This window comes from Nyctereutes procyonoides, unplaced genomic scaffold (assembly GCF_905146905.1).
Source record: "Nyctereutes procyonoides isolate TBG_1078 unplaced genomic scaffold, NYPRO_anot_genome, whole genome shotgun sequence".
NCBI lineage: Eukaryota > Metazoa > Chordata > Mammalia > Carnivora > Canidae > Nyctereutes > Nyctereutes procyonoides.
In genome coordinates, this window is record NW_026575034.1 from 20,862,675 (window position 1) to 20,883,938 (window position 21,264).

At 39.7% G+C, this 21,264-nt stretch overlaps 1 protein-coding gene across 1 annotated transcript in view; it reads right to left on the bottom strand.

Annotated features, from left to right (window-relative positions):
• Positions 1–21,264, bottom strand: part of DNHD1 (dynein heavy chain domain 1) — an 82,396-nt gene that overhangs the window by 50,793 nt on the left and 10,339 nt on the right. The window contains 6 exon segments of the mRNA XM_055317712.1: positions 7,986–8,037; positions 8,168–8,305; positions 8,414–8,668; positions 17,339–17,495; positions 19,328–19,438; positions 19,518–19,721. Of these exon segments, the coding sequence (XP_055173687.1) occupies positions 7,986–8,037; positions 8,168–8,305; positions 8,414–8,668; positions 17,339–17,495; positions 19,328–19,438; positions 19,518–19,721 (917 nt within the window).

Genomic DNA, 21,264 nt, shown 5'->3' on the forward strand with positions numbered 1-21,264 from the left:
ATGTCACTGCCACACTACCAGCTACAAAAGCATACTACCTCTGTTATGACCTCCTCCAGCAGAATGGTTGGCATATATGCTGTCTCTTTCCCATTCTTACCTTAGTTCTGAATTGAAGTCTCATTCAGATCTAAATCACAAACAACACTTAGCTGCAAGGAGGTCTGGGAAATGTAGTTCATAGAACTCTAGCCTCTGCAGAACAGAGGAGATAACAAAGATGGTGCGCATGGCAGTCCTCAGTACCTGCCTCAAGGAATATCTTTGAGGCTGGCTTCCCCTTTAACTTCTTAGAAACTGGTTAATTGCCAATTTCACTATTTGTGTTAAAACTTTGTGCAAAATGGGGGAAAAGCATCGAAATGTTCAGAAATTAGATGCACAGTACCAACACCTAAAAATAAAGTGCTCCCCCACCAAGGCTCAGTCCTCAGATCTCATCTCTTCTCCATCTGTATTTACTTTCTAGTAGAACTCATCCAGTTTCATGTTTTTAAATACCATCTATTTGCTCTCAAATTTATATTTGGTTCGCATCTCTCCCTGAATTCCAATCTCATTTAAACAACTGCCTATTCCATATCTCTACTTGGATGTCTAACATGCACCTCAAAAAGAGCTCTGATTTCTCCCTTACCCCAAATTGCTCCTCCTACAGTCTTCCAACTTCAGCAAATGCAAACTGAATCTTTCCAGTTGTTCCAGTCAAAAACTTGAGTTATCTTTGACTCTTACCCCCCCACACACACAACACAAAATCCATTGAGTCTATATTCAAAACATATCCAGAATCCAACCAACTCTCATCACCTCCACCATCACCTACCCCCTTGCTCTACTCCAAGCTATCAGCAGATCTCGCTGCATTGCTGCAATATGCTTCTGACTTGTCTCCCTGCTTTGGGCTCTTGCCTCCAAAGCTTTATAGTCTCTGCCCTCCATAACATCAAGAATGATCCTTTAAAAATAATGCCAGAGGGGCACCCGGGTGGCGCAGCGGTTGAGCGTCTGCCTTCAGCCCAGGTCCTGATCCTGGAGACCCTGGATCGAGTCCCACGTCGGGCTCCCTGCATGGAGCCTGCTTCTCCCTCTGCCTATGTCTCTGCCTCTCTCTCTCTCTCTCTTCGTTTGACAGAGATCTCATGAATAAATAAATAAAATCTTTTAAAAAAGATAAAAAATAAAATAAATAAAATTTAAAAAATAATGCCAGAAGAGATTCTGGAAACACGAGAGACTCCTAACACTGGGAAACAAACAAGGGGTGGTGGAAAGGTAGGTGTGGGGTGGTTGGGGTGACTGGGTGACAGGCACTGAGGGGGGCACTTGATGGGATGAGCACTGGGTGTTATGCTATATGTTAGCAAATTGAACTCTAATAAAAGAAATTTTTAAAAAAAAGAGAGATTCTGGAGAAATGGTGGAAGTGACAGTGTTGTTTTGAAATCTTTCCCAAGTTCCTATGTAAAACGACATAAAAGTGACAATTAGACAATAAAATCCCAGACCCAACAACATTTTAGTGAAAATGGAAGCAGGAGGTCTTTACAAATCCCAAAACACAAGTAAATGGGGACAAAGCACCTACACACTCAAGACTTACATGGCATCGCTGTTTGTAGGGAAGGAAGCAGAGGGGAGCAATGAGACAACTGACAGAACTAAGACTAGGAAAACAGTTTGTATTGGAATACTCCATGCGCATTTCCTGGAAGGCAGAAGGCCAGTCTGAGAACAGAAGGTAAGAGTGGAGGGAATGTGTCCACTTCAAAAGCTGGTGATGTAAAGTCTATAGGAGCTGAAGCAGTCTATGCCCGAAACTCCTGAAACCAACTGGCCAGGGCTCCCTTCTGGGACAGAGCTTGACACTAAGAAAAAACTGCTGGGGGTGAAATTACAACTGAGCAGAATGGAAGCAAGAGAGAAAAAGAAGAGTCCAGACAAAAGTGGGAGAGCAAAACAGGAACCAGGAAATCTGAAAGCTGGCCACTGGGTGCCTGGGTGGCTCAGTCGGTAAAGTGTCTGCCTTTGGCTTGGGTCATGATCTCAGGGTCCTGGGATCAAGTCCCTGCATCAGGCTTCCTGCTTAGAGGGGAGTCTGCATCTCCCTCTCCCTCTGCTGCTCACTCTCTCTCTTTCTCCCTCAAATAAGGAAAGAAAGAAAGAAAGAAAGAAAGAAAGAAAGAAAGAAAGAAAGAAAGAAAGAAAATCTTTAAAAAGAAAGAAAGCTGGCCACTAGTTTTTGAACACTACCGAAAAACAATTAAAAAGGAGGGGCAGCCCAGGTGGTTCAGTGGTTTAGCACCGCCTTCAGCCCAGGGCGTGATCCTGGACTCCTGGGATCGAGTCCCACGTCAGGCTCCCTGCATGGAGCCTGCTTCTCCCTCTGCCTGTGTCTGTGTCTCTGCTCTCTCTCTCTCTCTCTCTCTCTCTCTCTCTCTCATGAATAAACAAATAAATCTTAAAAAAAAAAACAATTGAAAAGGAAACTGAGAGGTTAGAAAGTCATTTTGAACCTCACCTCCTCCTAAAAGTGTAGAAAAGTTTTAAAAAGTTCAAATTTTTTATTTTAGAAAAGTTTTGAAAAGCTCATGTGTTTTCCAAAGGTGAGAAACAGAAAAGTACCAACATCAAACCCATAGGAAATCTTTATAAGGAAAAAGAATAAGGACAGAATAACACCGTTAGGGACAATGAGATCATGTCAAGAAACAAGATCAAAACAAGCCCACTGCAAAACAAGGTAAAAGACACTAGAAAAATTATGGAAGTCATGAAAGTAGAACACATTAGAAAAATTAAAAAATTCAGAAATCTTTTGATAGAATTCAGGAAGGAATTAGAAATAAAAGAAAAAAATCATTTCAGAATGAAACGTAACTAAAAAGGAATTTAAGAGCAAATAAATTTAACAGTTAATGCCTTAATAGAAATAAAAGGCAAAAAAAAGTAAAACTATAAAATAAAAAGGAAAAAGGCATTTTTTTAAAACTTTCAAGATAAAGGGATGAATATTTGGTATAGATGGTAAGGATGTATACATATAACAGGAATCCCTGAAGAAAAATCCAAGACAAGGGAAGAGATCAATACTAAAAAACTTCAATTAAAGAAAACTTTCCTGCAATAAAAGACATAAAACTACATTTTGAGGAGTGCCTGGGTAGCACAGTCGGTTAAGCAGCTGACTCTTGATTTCAGCTCAGGTCATGATCTCGGAGTCCTGGGATGGAGCCCTGCTCATCTGAGCTCTGAGCTCAGCAGGGAGCCGGCTTGAGATTCTCTCCCCCTGTCCCTCCCCCTACTCATGTGCAAGCTCTCTCTCTCTCTCAAACAATCTTTAAAAGACAAAAACAAAAACTACATTTTGAGACAGCATACTTGAGAATACTGCTAACAGTGTTCAATAACAAGACATAGTCTACTGAAATTACTGAATTTAGGAAAAAAAGAAAAAAATGTTTCAGTCATCCAGGAAAAAAGGGAAATAAAATTTTGCTCCCACAAGCCCTTCCTAAAGAATCTAAATAGAGAATGAGCTTCAGACAAAATTGCTGAGAGACTGATCAACATAAAGACTGCTGGTTAGCTTAAATATATTGTCATTTGTAGAACTATAATTAAATAAGGTTTTTTTAAATATAAATTTTTAGAAGGGAAAGAATATAGTGTGAAATGATGCTGTAAAGAATGCTGGTAATTCTCTTGCTTGCCAGGTTTTGAGAATGGAAGAAGGCACCAGGGAAGGCGTATTGCTGACTACTCAATAGCTATTCCCTTCTCCCTTCTTCTCAGTGGTAGAGCCCATCTTCTGTGAGAAACTAGAAATGTTTGCCATTTGATTTCTAAGCCCTTCTTGCTTCTGGAGGTAGCCACATGACCTAGATGTTTACAGTGAGATGTAAAAGTGAGTCTGCTGGGAGAGTTTCTGGAAGATTTCCTTTCCTGATAAAATGTAAGAGTCAGGCAAGGAGAGCGCTCCCTCCAATGTTCCTCCCCTTTTCCTTGATCTTCCTTAAGAATTGGATGCTTGGAGCCAGAGCCTGTCTTACAAGTATGAGGCAATAAGCCTTGGGATGAAAAAAACCTTTCTATTCAGCCTCCCCTACCATACACATACCTCTAAGAGAATCTGCCTTTACCTACAGCTAAACCCAGAAAGGATTTGGGGAAGTATGTAAGGAGCCTGGTTCTTGAAGACATTTTTGAGCCACTGAATGAACCCTGGGAGCGTCTATCTGGAAACTTCTTGTTATGGGAGATAATTGTTTTATTGTTGTTGTTGTTGTTGTTAGGCTACTTTTAGGTCTTCTTACTTCCAGCTGAAAGCATTCTCAGTGACTCAGAATTCAAATACACAAGCAAGGTCAAAAGACTACAAAAGAGTAATAAGGCCTTGATGACAGACATCTCCTGAGCCTTAAATCAGCTAACCCTAAATCCATCTGCATCCATGTATTTCTTAGTTATGAGAGTCAGTCAGTTCTCACTTTTGCTTGCTAGTTCTGAGTTAGAAATGTTATCCAAAGCCAACTTGCACACTTAGGCTTACATAATGTTTATAGCCAATACAAGCATAACTGAAGATTGGAGCCTCCTCCACCACACATGACCTTCTAAGAGGATCTGCTTTTACCTATGGCTAAAACCAAGTAATCTGTACCATCACCCATTCCCCTTGCCAGAGCTTATGGATATGTGGTTCTCTCCAGAGGACAGGCTGAATCAATCATATTCCTCATCTCGAAAATTTGAAATAAGTCAGTCACATATATAGGAAAACTTAACTAAAAGATCACATAGAGTCAAGGATGGAGTTAGTACCATATAGAAAGTCATTTGGAAGCAAGCTATAAGGGAGCAGAAAGATCAAAGGAAACAGAGACAGCTAGTTTTAGGAGTGAATTAGGGAAACTGGGAAGCAACAGAGAGAGAAGTAGAGATAAAAGGATAGGCAGCAATTTGAGAGGCAAGGCCCCTGACTTTCTAGTTTCCATTTCAGTGAAGCGTGGTGCTGCTACATCTTTGCTGCCTTTGAATTTGGTAACTTTCTGGTTTGTGAGCTCCTAAACACAAGATGAGGTTGAAGAACTGTGATTCAAGGCGCCAAGACCTACAGGAACACTCAAGCAATATGATGCAGTACAGTCGATTCATGTGTGATTCTGAGCAATGGAAAGAAAACCTGGTATATGTATTTTTTAACCTGGCATATTTTTAATGCAACTTGGTGACTGTAATATCCCAACAAAGCAAAACAGAAATCGCTAATTAACTTCATAGCCAACGTAAGAGTAAAATAAACCTTGTTTATGATAAGAAGTTTGGTATCAACTAAATCAAAGAAACATAAAAGTCAACTGGAGCTGCATTTTTTAAAAGATTTATTTATCTATTTATTCATGAGAAACAGAGAGAGAGAGAGAGAGGCAGAGACACAGGCAGAGGGAGAAGCAGGCTCCATGCAGGGAGCCCAATGCAGGACTCAATCCCGGGTCTCCAGGATAACGTCCTGGGCTGAAGGCAGGCGCTAAACCACTGAGCCACCCAGGCATCCCTGGAGCTGCATATTTAAGTACTGACCTAACTGTGAAAAACCAAATAATATAGACCTTTACTGTAGGTTTCCTTGAATGGGTTGCTCAGACATTTTACCTAGAGTAGCAAAGTTTCTTGTCAGACATATTTATACAACTTTTCATCTCTTGAGAATTTCTTATTCACAGGGCGGCAAGAAAAAGTCTTTCTTCTCCTTCATCTATGAATCCACTCACTGTTATACTGCTTACCTCTATTCTTCCTCTTGTTGGTCATACTGTTCATACCTCACACTGCCAATACACCCTCCCTGCCACATGCAGCCCCCTGGCAAAAAAAAAAGTAATGACAGTTTCCTTCTCTGCATTATATCTCTCAGCTAACTTCAACACCATCTCAACCAAAATATACACAAAAGAGTTTATGGGGCAATCCTTTGTTCCTTCTCAATGTAACACAAATATCAAAAAGATACACTGATCTTGGTAAAGTTAATGTAAGACCTTTAAATTCCTGAACTTGACGCCTGCCAGATGAGAAAAATCATTATCTGATTGTGATTTCCCAGTTTTAAACTGCAGAAAATTCCTGATAAGATTGTAAGGCCATCAGGTAACAATACTGATCATCTCTTTTTGGGTACAAAATGTTCTAGTACTAAGACCATTCTCTGGAAAATGTTGGAGAATGCAGCCTAAGACTGCAGAATATGCTGCAACTGTTTTGTTAGTAATAGATTGGGTCTTCTTCTAGGGACCAAAATCTAGTCAGTGTGTAAGTTTCTACTGTAAGGGGCTGATTTCTCATATTTTGGTGTATATATAAAGGCACTGAAATTGTTTTGTAATTTGGTTAAAATGCCATACAAATTTTGCCTCATATAGGATTTCTCAGATAGATGCACATTTCGTAAAAACTATTTGTTGTGTTTTAACTGCTAGATATTTGCTTTTATTAAATAGTACACCGTTTTCATTAAAAAAAACTTATGAAAAACATTAAATCAGAACTTTGGTTCTGGTTCTTCCATGAACCATTACTCTGATTTTCTGTGCTAATCTTTTTTTTCCCTTCAAATTTTGATATTGAAAAAATTCAAATATGTAGAAAAGTTTAAAAGAATTACAAACCCCTTTATCCATCCACTTTGATTCAATAATTATTGGCATTTTGCCACATTACTTTGTTTTTCCTTCTCTCTATCCCCTAAAACATTTGAAAATAAGATTACAAGCATCAGGACATTTTACCTCAAATACATTAGTCATGGTGCTCTTTTAAAAGTAGAAGGGACAACCCAAGACACTGCAGGTAAACATTTTTTACTTTCATTAGAATTTAGAATAAAAGTTTTAAGGTTTTTGTTTATTTTGCCGATCAAAAGAAAATACTACAGCATACCAAGATATAAATTAGTATAAAATGAGAGAATAATGTGAAATATCTCATTCGTCTCAGTCTTTAATACTAGTAACAATAAGAAGTTACTATCTATTGCATGTATCATTATGTGTTGAGCACTATACTAGACAATTTACCTCTTTTAATCCTGCAAGTTAAGTGACTTTGTTATTCCCATTTTACAGGTTAGCAAACTAATGTGTTTGGTTCCAGAGCCCTTTCTCTTTCCATTGTACCATGAAAAACAAATATCAGTAGTCTGCATTAATTTACATAGATTCATATGAGAAAATAATGTGCCCCAACTGGTGTATTCTGTAAAAGACATGGGCTCCTTTCAATGAACCTTTTTTGCCCTTGTCATCTACTTCCTAAAATTGACTTCATGTCTTTTAATCATCTTAATGAAAACGCTAGTTGAATCAAGGGGCCGGGGGACCACCTACATGTCAGATGTGACTGAATGCATATAATGATTTTGTTTATAACTGGGTTAGTATTCCAAATAAAGGAAATGTGAAGATGTATTTCCTTCCTGATGGTTAACAAGTTTGAGGACTGATAACCAGTAATAACTGGTAACCGTAATGGCTCAATAATATTAATGGATTATCCTATACGAAATGAAAAAGAGTTGTATGAAATAAAGCAAATATCAAATGAGCAGAGTTCTTCAACCAAGTACAAAATTAACTTAGAAATCAAATTTAACAGGAAACAAAATGCCATTACATTAGAGAAAAGCCTCACAGAGTCTGGATGAACCAGAAGAAGGACAATGCACTCACTCACATTCTTTCATACACCTCTCATTCCACTCAGTTGCATGCATACACATACACACAGGCACATGCATGAGTGAGCAAAGACACATACCCGCACCTCTAACCCCCGCCCCCAATACCTGTGTGTACTACCCAGGTTACAGCTGTTCCATCTACACCCAAGGCTTGACTTGATGGCCCATGCCATTGGCACTCTGCACATGCCCTTCCCCCTCCTTCCACTCTTCCTACCCCCCTGCCTAAGTCTCTTTACTTAAATACCTTCAGAATACAAGGAGTCCCAGGGGGTCTTCAGGTCTGTAGACTGCATTACCTTCATGCCAAGGTATGTAGAGGAGGCAGAAATGGAAACCAGTGAGGGTTCAGACCAGATTGAGAATGTCTAATTACACAGATAGGAACTGGGAATTCCTACATCCAGCCCCCTGCCCAATCCAGAATACCTTCAGGACAGAGGCCTTGACAGATTGCAGGCCCCCAGTTAGAATCTGAATCATATTTTCAATACATGGCTCATGGGACAGCTGGCCACAATTGTCAAAGACCAGCCGGGCTGAGAGAAAGGGTTTCTGCCTTGGGGCCTGTAAAGAAGGGTCAGGAGAGGTTGTGGGGCTACATGTCAGTATCTGCTGCCAGCCACCTGGCCTTGACTGCCTGCCCACCTCCACACATGCCACCCACCACCTCACTTGTAGGATGTTGGCCACAAAGGAGGTTATCTCCTCCTCTATGATAGACACAAGGCTCTGGCAAATCATGTAGTCTACTAGGCGGGCCAAATGTCCCAGCCGCAGCAACCAGGACTCTGCCTGCTTCAGCTTCTGCTCCAGCTGCTGGCACTGTACCCTCTGAAGGTATATGGAGCGCTGGTCTGTCCTTATCCTCTTGCAGTTTTTCACTCGCTCCTGTAGGCCCTGTTGCATGTGATACATATCCTCGTGAACCTGTCGGAACAGAGAATGGACAACTAACTGAAGGGGGATGGAGAACAAACTGGCCACCTACTGGCCTGTGTAAAACTTTCAGGTCTCAGAGCATGAAAACTAGTACCTAGATATACACATGGAGGGATGCTTTTTAGATTAGCCTCTGAAATCTTTTAGTGCCCAGAGAAGTTGTAAAATGGAGAACACACATTGAGAGGCTACACTGCTAATTTGATAAGCCAGGCCTGTGTACCAAAAGCCCCCAGGGTAGAACTCAAATAGAAAATTTATGCATGTGTCAATGGAGAGGTTCACAATGCAGAAATCACACAGAGAAAGAGAAGGATTGGCTAAGTAAGGCCCAGCAATAATTCCAGGACATGGATTCCAATCACTAGGCCTGGGAGGCATGGCCTGCTGACTAGCATAATACTCCTTATGTGACAGTGGAAGCTGTCTCGGTACTGACACTTTCTATCAGGGGTGGGGAATGTGGGATAAAAGTCTAAGAGCCTCTTTGTGGGTCCTTCTCACATCTGGGAGGCTTCTGAGCCTACATGGGGTGCTGAGAGTTGCCACCTCTCTGGACTTGTCCTGTTGAAGAACAGAGAGGAGGGTACCTGGGCGGCTCAGGGGTTGAGCGTCTGCCTTTGGCTCAGGTCGTGAACCCAGGGTCCTGAGATCGAGTCCCATACTGAGCTCCCCACAAGGAGCCTGCATCTCCCTTTGCCTGTGTCTCTGCCTCTCTCTCTGTGTCTCTCATGAAAAAAATAAATAAAATCTTAAAAAGAAGAAGAAGAACAACAACAACAGAGGGGAGACACCAGGAAGATATGGTTTGCCAGATGGACCTACTGTCCCTGATGCTCTCCTATCCTTTCTGATGTTTGGTAGAGCCTGTGATTAGAACTGGGGCACGTGGATTATATTCTACTCACTCTGAGTTCAAATCCCAGTCTTCTGAAATCCAGACATAAGGCACTTGAGGACTACACTATACATCATGCACAAACTTGCCCTCTGACTTGCTTCCATGCTCTAGAAATACCCTCCATACTCAGTGCTTCCCACTTCATAGCCCTTAGTCCAGTGCATCACCACTATCTGCTTACTCATGTGACTCTTCCACTACACTGTAAATTCTTTGAGGAAGAGGCCTCTGGCACATGTTATTTCATTTCTCTTTGCTTAACACCGTGTCTGGTACAGGTAGTTCCACAGCAACTGTTTATAAAAAGAATGTATCACTCACACTGAAAGGGCTTATGAGTGCCAGTTAGAATAAAATCATACAAACAACAATAATTACTACACCAGGATATAATCAGTATACATTTTTAAAACCTCACCACGAAGGGGCAATATCTTCAAAGTTCTGAGGAAATTTTTTAAACCTGGAATTCTGTATCTAGCCACAGTATATTATAGAAGTTTTGGAGATGAATAAAGACATTTTAAGATATACAAAGACTCCAAAAATTTAGCCTACACAGATTCTCTCTGTAAAAAAACAAAACAAAACAAAACAAAACAAAAAAAACCCATCAAGAGTATATCTCTGAGAAAGGAAAATGAATACCAGAAGTACAAGAAGCTTTGATGAGCAAAGACATTTGTAAAACATATTGTCAAGTCTAAATGAGTAGGCTGGGAAACAAGAATGTTCACAACAATTCAGAATTAAATTCTAGGAAATCTTAACATAAGCATACTAGGAGAGGTGGAGGCTGAGGAAAGGAAGAGAGGTGAGAAAGGAAGCCAGAAGAGTGGTAAGGTTCTTATTTTGCTTGGGAGAAAGACATGGACGCAAATCTACACTTGACATTCATTCACTCAAAACACTCACTGAGCTCCTACTATATGGCATAACTTGTAATGAGCACTAGAGGTAGAGCAGTGAATGAAACAAATAAATATCCCTATACTTTTGGAGGCGGGAGTGGGGTGGGAGAAATACAATAAACTTAATAAATAAGTAATGTATATTGTATGTAAAAAGATGATAAGGGCTATAGGGAAAAAAAACACAGAGTAGGGAAAAAGAGACCAGGTATGTTGGTCATAGTGGGGGTTTACAATTAAGAGTTTTTAGAAAAAGAGATGAAAAAAACATTGTTATAAAAATGTAAGTGGAGCAAGGGCACCTGGGTTACTCAGGGGTTGAGCGTCTGCCTTTGGCTCAGGTCATGATCCCCGGGTTCTGGGATCCAGTCCCACATCAGGATCCCCACAGGGAGCCTGCTTCTCTGCCTATGTTTCTGCCTCTCTCTGTGCCTGTCTCATGAGTAAATAAATAAGATCTTTAAAAAAATGTAAGTAGAACAGCTACACCTGTTGGGCAGGTGTATAAACATCGTACATATGCATTAGTTTAAATATCTTACATATGCAGTATAGTTTAAGCAAGTAAAAGATTTATTGATTTATTTAATGCAATAAGAAATCCGTGGATGACATATTGGCCCAACAGTATCAATCAGAACAAAGCTCTTTTTATGGTCCTGCTCCTCCATCTTTTTAAATATGACTTTTGTCCTTTTGTGGTGTGATAGTTTTATAGCTGCTCTAACACCAGAAATTTCATCCAAGGGTCAGGCAATAAGACAAAAGTAAATGCCCAAAAAGACATTCCAATTAGATATCTGCCTCTTTTGAAAAGTTTTCACGGTGACTTTCACTTATGTTTCATTGCCCAGAACTGAGTTACATGGCTTCCTCCAGCTACCAGTCTACAAAAAGAAACAAAGTCAAGATTCTAAAACTAAGGAGAATCAATAGGCATTGAGGGGTTCCTGGGTGACCATGAGAGAAATGAAATGTCTAACATTGAAACAATTAGATGACAACAAAAACATAAGCAATCCAACAAACGACAAGAAACATAAGGAAGAATTAACCAGAAACCATAGAAGGTAGAAAACACCAAAATAAGATGGGGAAAAATAGGGCAGCCCGGGTAGCTCAGCAGTTTAGCGCCACCTCCAACCAAAGGCCTGATCCTGGAGGCCAAGGGCCTGATCCTGGAGGCCCAGGATCGAGTCCCACATCAGGCTCCCTGCATGGAGCCTGCTTCTCCCTCTGCCTGTGTCTCTGCCTCTTTCTGTGTGTCTCTCATGAATAAATAAATAAAATCTTTTTAAAAAATGGGAAAAATAAGTCAAGCCTATCAGTAATCATAATAAATGAGATAAACCTATTGCAAGACATAGACTCTCAGACTAAATGTTTTCCAACTATTTTTAAAAGATCCACATAAAATAACAAAGGTTGAAACAAAGAGATGTAGCAAAAATTTGATACTGCTAACATCAAACAAAAGAGAACTCTACTAGAAAAGAAATAACAAGAATGAAGACCTTTTCATAACAATAAAGTCACCAAAAAATATCTTTATGAACCTGCATGCACAATAACATGATTTTGAAATACATGTTGCAAAGCAAAAGAATATCAAGGAGTAATTAACAAATCTATAGTCACAGGAGGGCGTTTTAACATGTATTTCTCTGAAACTGAAAGATAAAGTAGATAAGAAAAGTTATTGTGGCTGTAGAATATTTGCATAAAAGGATGAAAGAACTTGATCTAATATAATTTTCTTAGACTAGGTTCCCCAGATCAGGAATTTAGGAAAATGTGGTTTACTGGAGGAATGATCTTCAGGAAACAAACATCTAAGGGAGAGAGGGAAGCAAAAGAGAAAAGAGGAAATTGCCCAGAAAAAGGCTAAGGCTTTTCTTGGTCTGACGTGGTGAGAGAAGCAGCTTTGGAATGAAGACCCTATTGAAGAGCTGTCCCACTAAGAGACAAGGAACCAAAAAGCAGGCAGAGAAATTGTAACGTATGAAACAGGCTAAGGGGGAATGACCACTACATGGATTCTGAATCCTGAAGCAAGAAAAAAAAATAGTAATAAAGGACATTCTTGGAATAATTTGCAGATTTTTAACAAGGACTGTGGGTTAGATAACAAAATTGTATCAAAGTGAAATTTCCTATTTTTTGAGCATCAGACTAGAGTTATGGAAAAAAAATGTCCTTGCTCTTCAGAGAAACACACTGTCATATTTAAGGGTAGAGGAACTCAGTATCTCCAACCTAAAACTCTCAAATGGTTCAGGAAAACAATGTATTCATTCATAGAGAAAGAAAAAGCATAAATGATAAATGAGACAAACTATCTGGGTAAAAAGTAGATGAGAGTTTATTATACTATCCTTGCAACTCTCCTAATATATTTGAATTTACATCGAAATAAAAAGTTATATAGGAGAGAAAGAAAATAGGTTTATCCCAATAATACAGAGGTTGTCTAACACTGACAGTTCAGCATACTAGACTAAAGGAGAATAATTCTCATCATTTAAATAGAAGCAGAAAAACAATCACTGGACAAATTTCAAGATCTATTCATGATAAAACCTCTTAGCACACAAAAAATTGATGGAAACATCCTTAAAAATTGATAAAGGTTATCCACCAAATGCTCATATTTTATATCATTATTTAATGTTTCAAATCTATTTTAGTTATTTAGTAATGCTACAATTTAATGGGCAGCAGCATGCTTTTATTGAGCACAGAGTACAAGCCTGCTTCTGAAACAATTCAGTTACCAGTTGGGATGATGACCCATCCTCCCTTCCCCTATATCACCCCCCCTTTCTGGGGTGACTGCCAACAGGGACAAGTTCCACTCCATTCCACACAGCAGCATAGGAAGTGGCTCTACATTCTACCTTTGCTTGTCTTTTCATTCTATGGTGCTTTTTAAAAAGTTAATTTTAATATAGATAAATGTCTTGACTCTTTTATGGTTTACATTTTTATATTTTGTTTAAGAAGCCCTGAGATAATAAAAATTATTAATAAAAATTGCCTTCTTAAGGCTTTTTTTTTAAGAATTTATTTATCTATTTATGAGAGAGAGAGAGAGAGAATGAGATTGAGAGAGAGAGAGAGAGAGAGAGAGAGAGAGAGAGAGAGGCAGAGACACAGGCAGAGGGAGAAGCAGGCTCCATGCAGGGAGCCTGATGTGGGACTCGATCCCAGAACTCCGGGATCACGCCCCGGGCCGAAGGCAGGCGCCAAACTGCTGAGCCACCCAGGGATCCCTGAAGGCTTTCTGGATTTTCTTTTCACGCTTATGTCTTTTATCAATCATGAATCAATTTTTGTGTATGGTGTAGCAACTATTAAAAACAATAATATATTTTTTAAAAGATTTATTTATTTATTTATGATAGACGTAGAGAGAGAGAAAGGAGAAACACAGGAGGAGGGAGAAGCAGGCTCCATGCCGGGAGCGCGTCGTGGGACTTGATCCCGGGACTCCAGGATCGCGCCCTGGGCCAAAGGCAGGCACCAAACCAGTGAGCCACCCAGAGATCCCAGAAACAATAATATTTTAAAACATTTATAATAGCAACAAAAAATATCAAATATCTAGTAATACATTTAATGACATATGTTCAAGACCTCTACAGGAAACCTATAAAACCTTAGTAGAAGAAATTAAAGAAATCAAAATAAATGAAGAAATCCATGTTTATGACTTGGAAATCAAAATATTATTAAGATATCAATTCTCCTTCAAATTGACCTACAAATTTAAAGCAAAGTAATAGGGGCACCAAGGTGGCTCAGTGGGTGAAGCGGCTGCCTTCGGCTCAAGTCATGATCCCAGGGTCCCAGGATAGAGCCCCATTCGGGTTTCCTGTTCATCAGCGAGCCTGCTTCTCCCTCTGCCCACCACTCCCTCTGCTTGTGTGTGTGTTCTGTCAAATAAATAAATAAAATCTTTTTTAAAAAAGCAAGGCAATAAAAAAATCCCAGCAAAATTATTTTGTGGAAATTAATAAGCCGATTCTAAACTTTATATGGAAATTTAAAGAACCTAGCATAGCCAGGGAAATCTTGTATAATAAAAAGTAATGGGACTTATAATACCAGATATCAAGACATACCATAAAGCTACAATAATTAAGATGATGTGACACTGACAAAAAGACATCTGCAACAATGTGAATGGAACTAGAGGGAATTATGCTAAGCGAAATAAGTCAGAGAAAGACAAGTATCATATGATTCCAATCATGTGGAATTTAAGAAACAAAAAGAGATCATAGGAGAAGGGAAGGAAAAATGAAATAAGATGAAAAGAGAGAAGGAGGCAAACCATAAGAGTCTCTTAACTCTAGGAAATAAACAGAGTTACTGGAGGAGAGATGGGTGGGGGGGATGGGGTAACTGGGTGATGGACATTAGGGAGGGCATGTGATGTAATGAGCACTGGGTGCTATATGCAACTGATGAATCACTAAATTTTACCCCTGAATTTATTAATAAGTGTATGTTAACTAAATTGAATTTAAATTAAAATAATTTTTAAAAAGACAGATAAATAGATTAATGGGACAGAAGAGAGTCTAGAAACAGATCCACACATATAGTCTTTTATTTAAGAAGACACTATTGTGAGATCCCTGGGTGGCGCAGCGGTTTGGCGCCTGCCTTTGGCCCAGGGAGCGATCCTGGAGACCCGGGATCGAATCCCACGTCGGGCTCCCGGTGCATGGAGTCTGCTTCTCCCTCTGCCTGTGTCTCTGCCTCTCTCTCTCTCTCTCTCTCTCTCTCTCTCTCTCTCTGTGACTATCATAAATAAAAAAAAAAGAAGACACTATTGTAATTAAGTGAATAAAGGATAGTTTTTTCAATAAATGGGAAAAATAAAACTTGATTCTTACCTCACACCATACATAAAAATTAATTTGAAATGTACCAAAAACCTAATGTGAAAGAAAAGATAATAAAAGTTCTAGAAGAAAACAGGAAAATATCTACATGACTTTGGGGTGGGCAAAGATTCCTTAAACCAGGACTCAAAAGCACCACTCAGAAAAGATTGATAAAATGAACTTCAAATAAATTAAGAACTGTTAATCAAAAGATAACATTAAAATAGGAAAAGGGCAAGCCACAGACTGGGAGAAAATATCTATAATACATATATTTGATATGGGACTCATCTAGAATATATTAAGAACTCCTACATATTAATAGGAAAAAAAGATAACCCAATTAAAAATGAGCAAGAGAATTAAGACACTTCACAGAAGTGGGTACCAAAACAACCAATATACATGAAAAGACGCTTAACAACCTTGGTGATCATAGAAATACAAATTAAAACTACTGTGAGATACCACTGTATGCCAGTATGGCTAAAATCAAAACCCCTGGTAATACCAAGAGTTTATGAGAACATAGGGCAACTGGAAATCTCCTACATTGGAGAATATAAACCTGGTAAAACAATTCTAGAAAACCGTCTGGTACTGCAAAACATATATATTATTCCAGAAATTTTACTCCTGGAATACATGCTCCAAACTAATGGATGCTTATGTCCATCAAGACATGTCCAAGAATGTTCTTATCAGCATTACCCATGATGGCAAAAACTGGAACAAACTCCAATGTCCATCAATAGAAGAATAAATTGTGGTACATTCATAGAGGGAAATATTACATAGCATACAAAAAAGTGAACCACTGTTACCTAGAAGATTATGGATAAATCCCACTAACAAAATGTTGAGTGGAAAAAAAAGCCAGACATGCTGATTTCATTTATATTGAACTCAAAATCAGACTAAATGCATCTATGGTGACAGAGATGATAGTAGTGGTTACCTTTGTGGGGTTATTGACAGGAGAAGTACCAGGGAGCTTGCTGAGGTGCTGGAAATATTCTATATCTTGATCTGGGTTTGGTTACATGGAGATATATATATGCAAATATTTCAACAAACTGAACTCTTAAAATTTGTTTTCCTTAGTGCATGTAAATTATACCTTAATTAACAAAAACTACTGACCATTACAAAAATTATAGTTTTGTGACATTAAAACAAAGGTGGGATTTAGGAACTAGGAGATAGAGAAAGGCCATGGAACAGTTCGCCCCCATGTTCTGTCCCCTTGAGCTTAGTGCAATGGCAGGTCAGCCTGTTATTGTCCGGAGGCTAAAAGCCATCTCCCTGTATCAATCTACAGGGGGCCTTCTTTCCATTATTTCCCATGTTCACAAAATCTGGCTGGGCCCCTTCTCTCAGAACTAGACTAACTGCAGGTGGGGATCAACCAGAGAACTGTGAAAATATCCAGGCCCACCTGACAGACAACAAACTATAGTGATGAAAACAAACACACCAGGACCTCCAGGAACCCTAAGCGGGGGGCATGTCCCAAAAATGCAAAGTAGGCATAATTAGGAAGGACATCATCACTGGATGCTTCTAACAGCCACTAACAGCCACAGTGGCCTGCCAAAGGTTCAAGATGGGTTCAAAGATAAGCCCAGCAGCACAAAAGATCCAGATTTCAACTTTCAAATTCCCTAATGCCCCTGGCACAAACAACTGAAGAAAAATTATTGTTATGTTCCCTCCCTCCCTGCTCAAGGCCATGACCAACCCTTAGAGAAAAGGTTGAGTCCAAGCCTTTGCCCATCTATATAACTGATCCATCCACTCCGCTGTCCTGCTGGACAGGACAATGGCTCTGAGCCAAATGCAACATCCAGGCCACACATGGGATCCCAGGAGAAGTTTAAGCCAAGACGACGCTGAAATTCTGACAAGCTTACCTTGGAGAAAAGGTTCACAATAAGTTGGAGCCTCTTACCAGTTGAAGGATGGATGTGCAGAGGTGCAGGCAGCGATGGAGCAGCCGCAGAGCCTTGTGGTTCTCCTTGGCTAGAGCCTGCTGCAGGTCCAGCAGCTTGTAGCTTCGATTGGGCTCTTGGGGAAGCCACGGTACAGAGCGCAGCTCCTGCAGAAGCCTGGGATCAAGGGCTAAGCTGGTCAGAGCCAGCATCTCAGCCCTCTTACCTTTTTTTTTTTTTTTAAAGATTTTATTTATTTATTCATGAGAGACACAGAGAAAGGCAGAGACATAGGCAGAGGGAGAAGCAGGCTCCCTGCAAGGAGCCTGATGCAGACCTTGATCCCAGGACTCTGGGACCATAACCTGAGCTAAAGGCAGATGCTCAACCACTGAGCCACCCAGCTGCCCCCCTCAGCCCTCTTTCCTTGAACACCTTTGACTTCTTTCCAGCCTAGCCCACTTTAGAATAAGCAAAAGTTTAGAAAGATTATAATATTCCTAGTGACCTACAGTGACAGCTTCCTCTTGATTGTTCTTTGGAAGAATTCAAGCTGAGGAAGTTGCTGGCTAGGGAATTCTTTGGGAAAGGCCTGGGATTTGTGCAAATGTTTGTACTAAGTGACCTTTCTGCTAGGAGAGGGTCAGATAGATCCCAAGGTCTGACTTAGAAGGAGAAACCACAGAGGCTTCTTCCTTAGAATAGAGGAAGCTAAGGGCTCTAAAAGTCTAGATGGACAGATGAGTTTTAGGATCAAAGGTGATGAACCTCCAACTTATCTAACATGGACTGAGCATCCCTGAGAAAAATCTGCCTCTGTTATCTACTCTCCCCACACTCCCCAAAAACTTCACATCTCTAAAAATACCTCAAGCCAAAAGACACCCAATAAGCAGAGGATGATCATAATGGGTGTCATTTTATTTAGTACCTATTTAGAGGCATTGAAGAAATCTTCATCCCTAGTTTTCATATCAGGAAATGAGGCTCAGAGAATAAAGTCCCTTGCTAGTATTCAAGATTTAAATTCAGATCTGTCCAGCCTCCAAGCCATCATGCTTTTAAGTATACCATGATAATTAGGCTAGACTAGAGGATTCCTAGAGTTAAGGTTGTAAACTGGTAGCCCATGGGTCAAATTCAGACTGAACATGCTTTCATATATTCCACTAAGAGTTGTCCAGCACACTGTTTTAATAAAAATCTGAGTTAATTAGGTAAAATTAAGACACTTTAAAACAAAATGTGGATTTCCAGGAAATCCTAAAAAAGATAAGGTGGCTGGCATGCTATACCCATATTCCCAGAGGCAACAGTGAACTGGAACTGAGTAGTGATTGTCCTATTTAGATGTAGTCTCCAGATTGCATTCCCCACACCCCCTAATGTCTTGCACCTAATCCACTGTCTTTCTTCCAAAGCCTTTGTTTGGGCCCTGTAGATGTTTGAATTTACAACTTCTCTCACAGAAAATAATTAGAAGGGGCTAAGAAGTACAGGAAAAAGAAAAAAGTACTGAAAATAGGAATCACTAAGTCCCCCCCCCACTCCAAAAAAGAAAGAAAGAAAGAAAGAAAGAAAGAAAGAAAGAAAGAAAGAAAAAGAAAGAAAGAAAGAAAGAGAAAGATTCCAAGAGAAAAGAGAGTATGGAAAAAGCAAAGAATTTGAATTCAAATACCTGAGTTATATCCCCAGATGCAATACTTAATAATTGTATGATCTGGGGCAAGTTGATGTAGGAATACATAATTATATGAAGATATGCTTAGAATACATTATTCAGAAAAAAACTGGTTACTTAACAATATGTCAAGTATGACTAAATTTGTATATGTGATAGAAAAAAAGACTAACAAAATGTTTGTCTTGGTTATTTATACGTGGTCAGATTAAAGATTTTGTCCCTTTGTGTCTTTTTGTATTTTCCAAAATTTCTACAAGGACCATGTTACTACTTTTTGTAAAAATAATTTCAAAACATTCATTGACATTGTGTTTGCAGACCTTACCTGCTAATATGCAGAAGCCCAGCTCCAAAGTGGGGCACAGCCAAGAGCAGATGCTTCTCTAGGAAAGTTCGACACCGCTGCAGTCCCTGTAACTTCACACTCCTCTTCCAACTACAAATCAGAGGGCAGTGATAACATGCTCTTGCTCCCTGCAACACTGGTCCCCAAATCCCAGACCATCATCACCTACCGAGCCAAGGCCTTGTATAAGAGGCAATATTTGAAGAATGGAATGAACTGGAGCTGCTGCCAGAGGACGGAGTGGCGGTGCCAGGTACCCAGCGTTATTGTCTCACTGCCCTCCACAGGATGTATATGCAGGATCCCAAAGGGAGAGAAGATGTAGTGCTCAGGGTTCACCTTCTTTGGTGGCACCACGACCAGGTTATAGGGCCTTTTAAAAAGAGCTCTGATCAGCAGGAGCCCTGGGAACTTGTGCAGGCTTCAGGAAGGGACAAAAGAAGGTTGGAGATGGAAAACATGGAAGCAGAAATGAAGGCAGAGGAAGGTTGGAAGAGGGGAAACAGTAGAATGATGTTCAAACTAAAAAGAGGAAACAAATATTATTAAGAATAAATGGAAGCCAAGGGCACCTGGGTGGCAGAGTCGGTTAAGTGCCCAATTCTTGGTTTTGGCTCAGGTCCTGATCTCTGGGTTGAGATGGAGTCCAGCATCGAGCCTCAGCATGGGCTCTTTTCTCAATGTGGAGACCACTTGAGTTTCACTCTCCCTTTCCCTCTACCCCTCCCCTTTGTCATTCACTCATGTGCATGCCTGCTCTCTTTCTTTCTCTCTCAAATAAATAAATAATTCTTAAAAAAAAAAGAAGAAATGGAAGCCAAAGATAGAGAAGAAAAAAATAAAAAGGCACCTAGCCAGTTCTAAGGAGTTCATATCTCCAGATCCAGATACTTTACATACCATCAAATCTAAGATTCCATTAGTTGTAAGCTCCAGCATTTAAAAAAAAATTAAACACTAAAATTTAAAATGCTGCCAATGTGATACTTCATGAATTTGTAAGATGCATCACAACTTCAGAGATGTTAAAATATGAAAAAAAGTACATCCTGGAAATGATAAAACATGTTTATCTCTAGGTACTGAAATAACACAGAGAGATCATTAGGGGGTGCTGTTTGGAGTAACTGAGAATGGGGAAAAGCAGGGGGCAACTAGAAGACTAGACACATGCAAATTAAGAGGAAAACTGTACCCTAGAGCACTGGACAAGTACCTCCAGAGTCATCTTAAAATCCTACTAAGTTCTCTTACTTCAGTGCAATGCATCTACATCCCACACTAAATGCCATTTATATGGAACTATACAATAGTTGTATCTAGTTGCAGGAGACTAGTTAGCATAATGCTATGTTTGGGCACATTCAGTAGAGCATTTATAAGTTTTTATTTTACAGTTTTATTTTCATAACTTGGAACCAATAACATTTTTAAGCATTAAATATATTTTAGAATCCTTTAAAAGCTATTATGTCCCAAGTCCTACGCCTATAATGTCTAAGAGATAAAATGGCCCTCTTCTATCTCTTCTCTCAATTTTCTAGAATATATTATTAAGCAAATGACTTAAGGGAACTTAGAGAAGTGCTTGGGTGGCTCAGTCAGTTAAGAATCCAATTCTTGATTTCAGCTCAGGTCATGATCTCAAGAATTGTGTGACCAAGCCCTATGTCAGGCTCTCAGCTTAGCGGAGAGTCTGCTTGAGGATCCTCTCTCTCTCCCTCTTCCTCTATGCCTCCCCTGGCTCACACTCTCTCATGTACCCTCTCTCTCTCCCAAAATAAATAAATAAAATCTATTAAAAAAAAAAAGCATTTAGGGCTCCTGGCTCAGTCGGTTAAGTGTCTGCCTTTTTTTTTTTTAAGATTTTATTTATTTATTCATGAGAGACACACGAGAGAGAGAGAGAGAGAGAG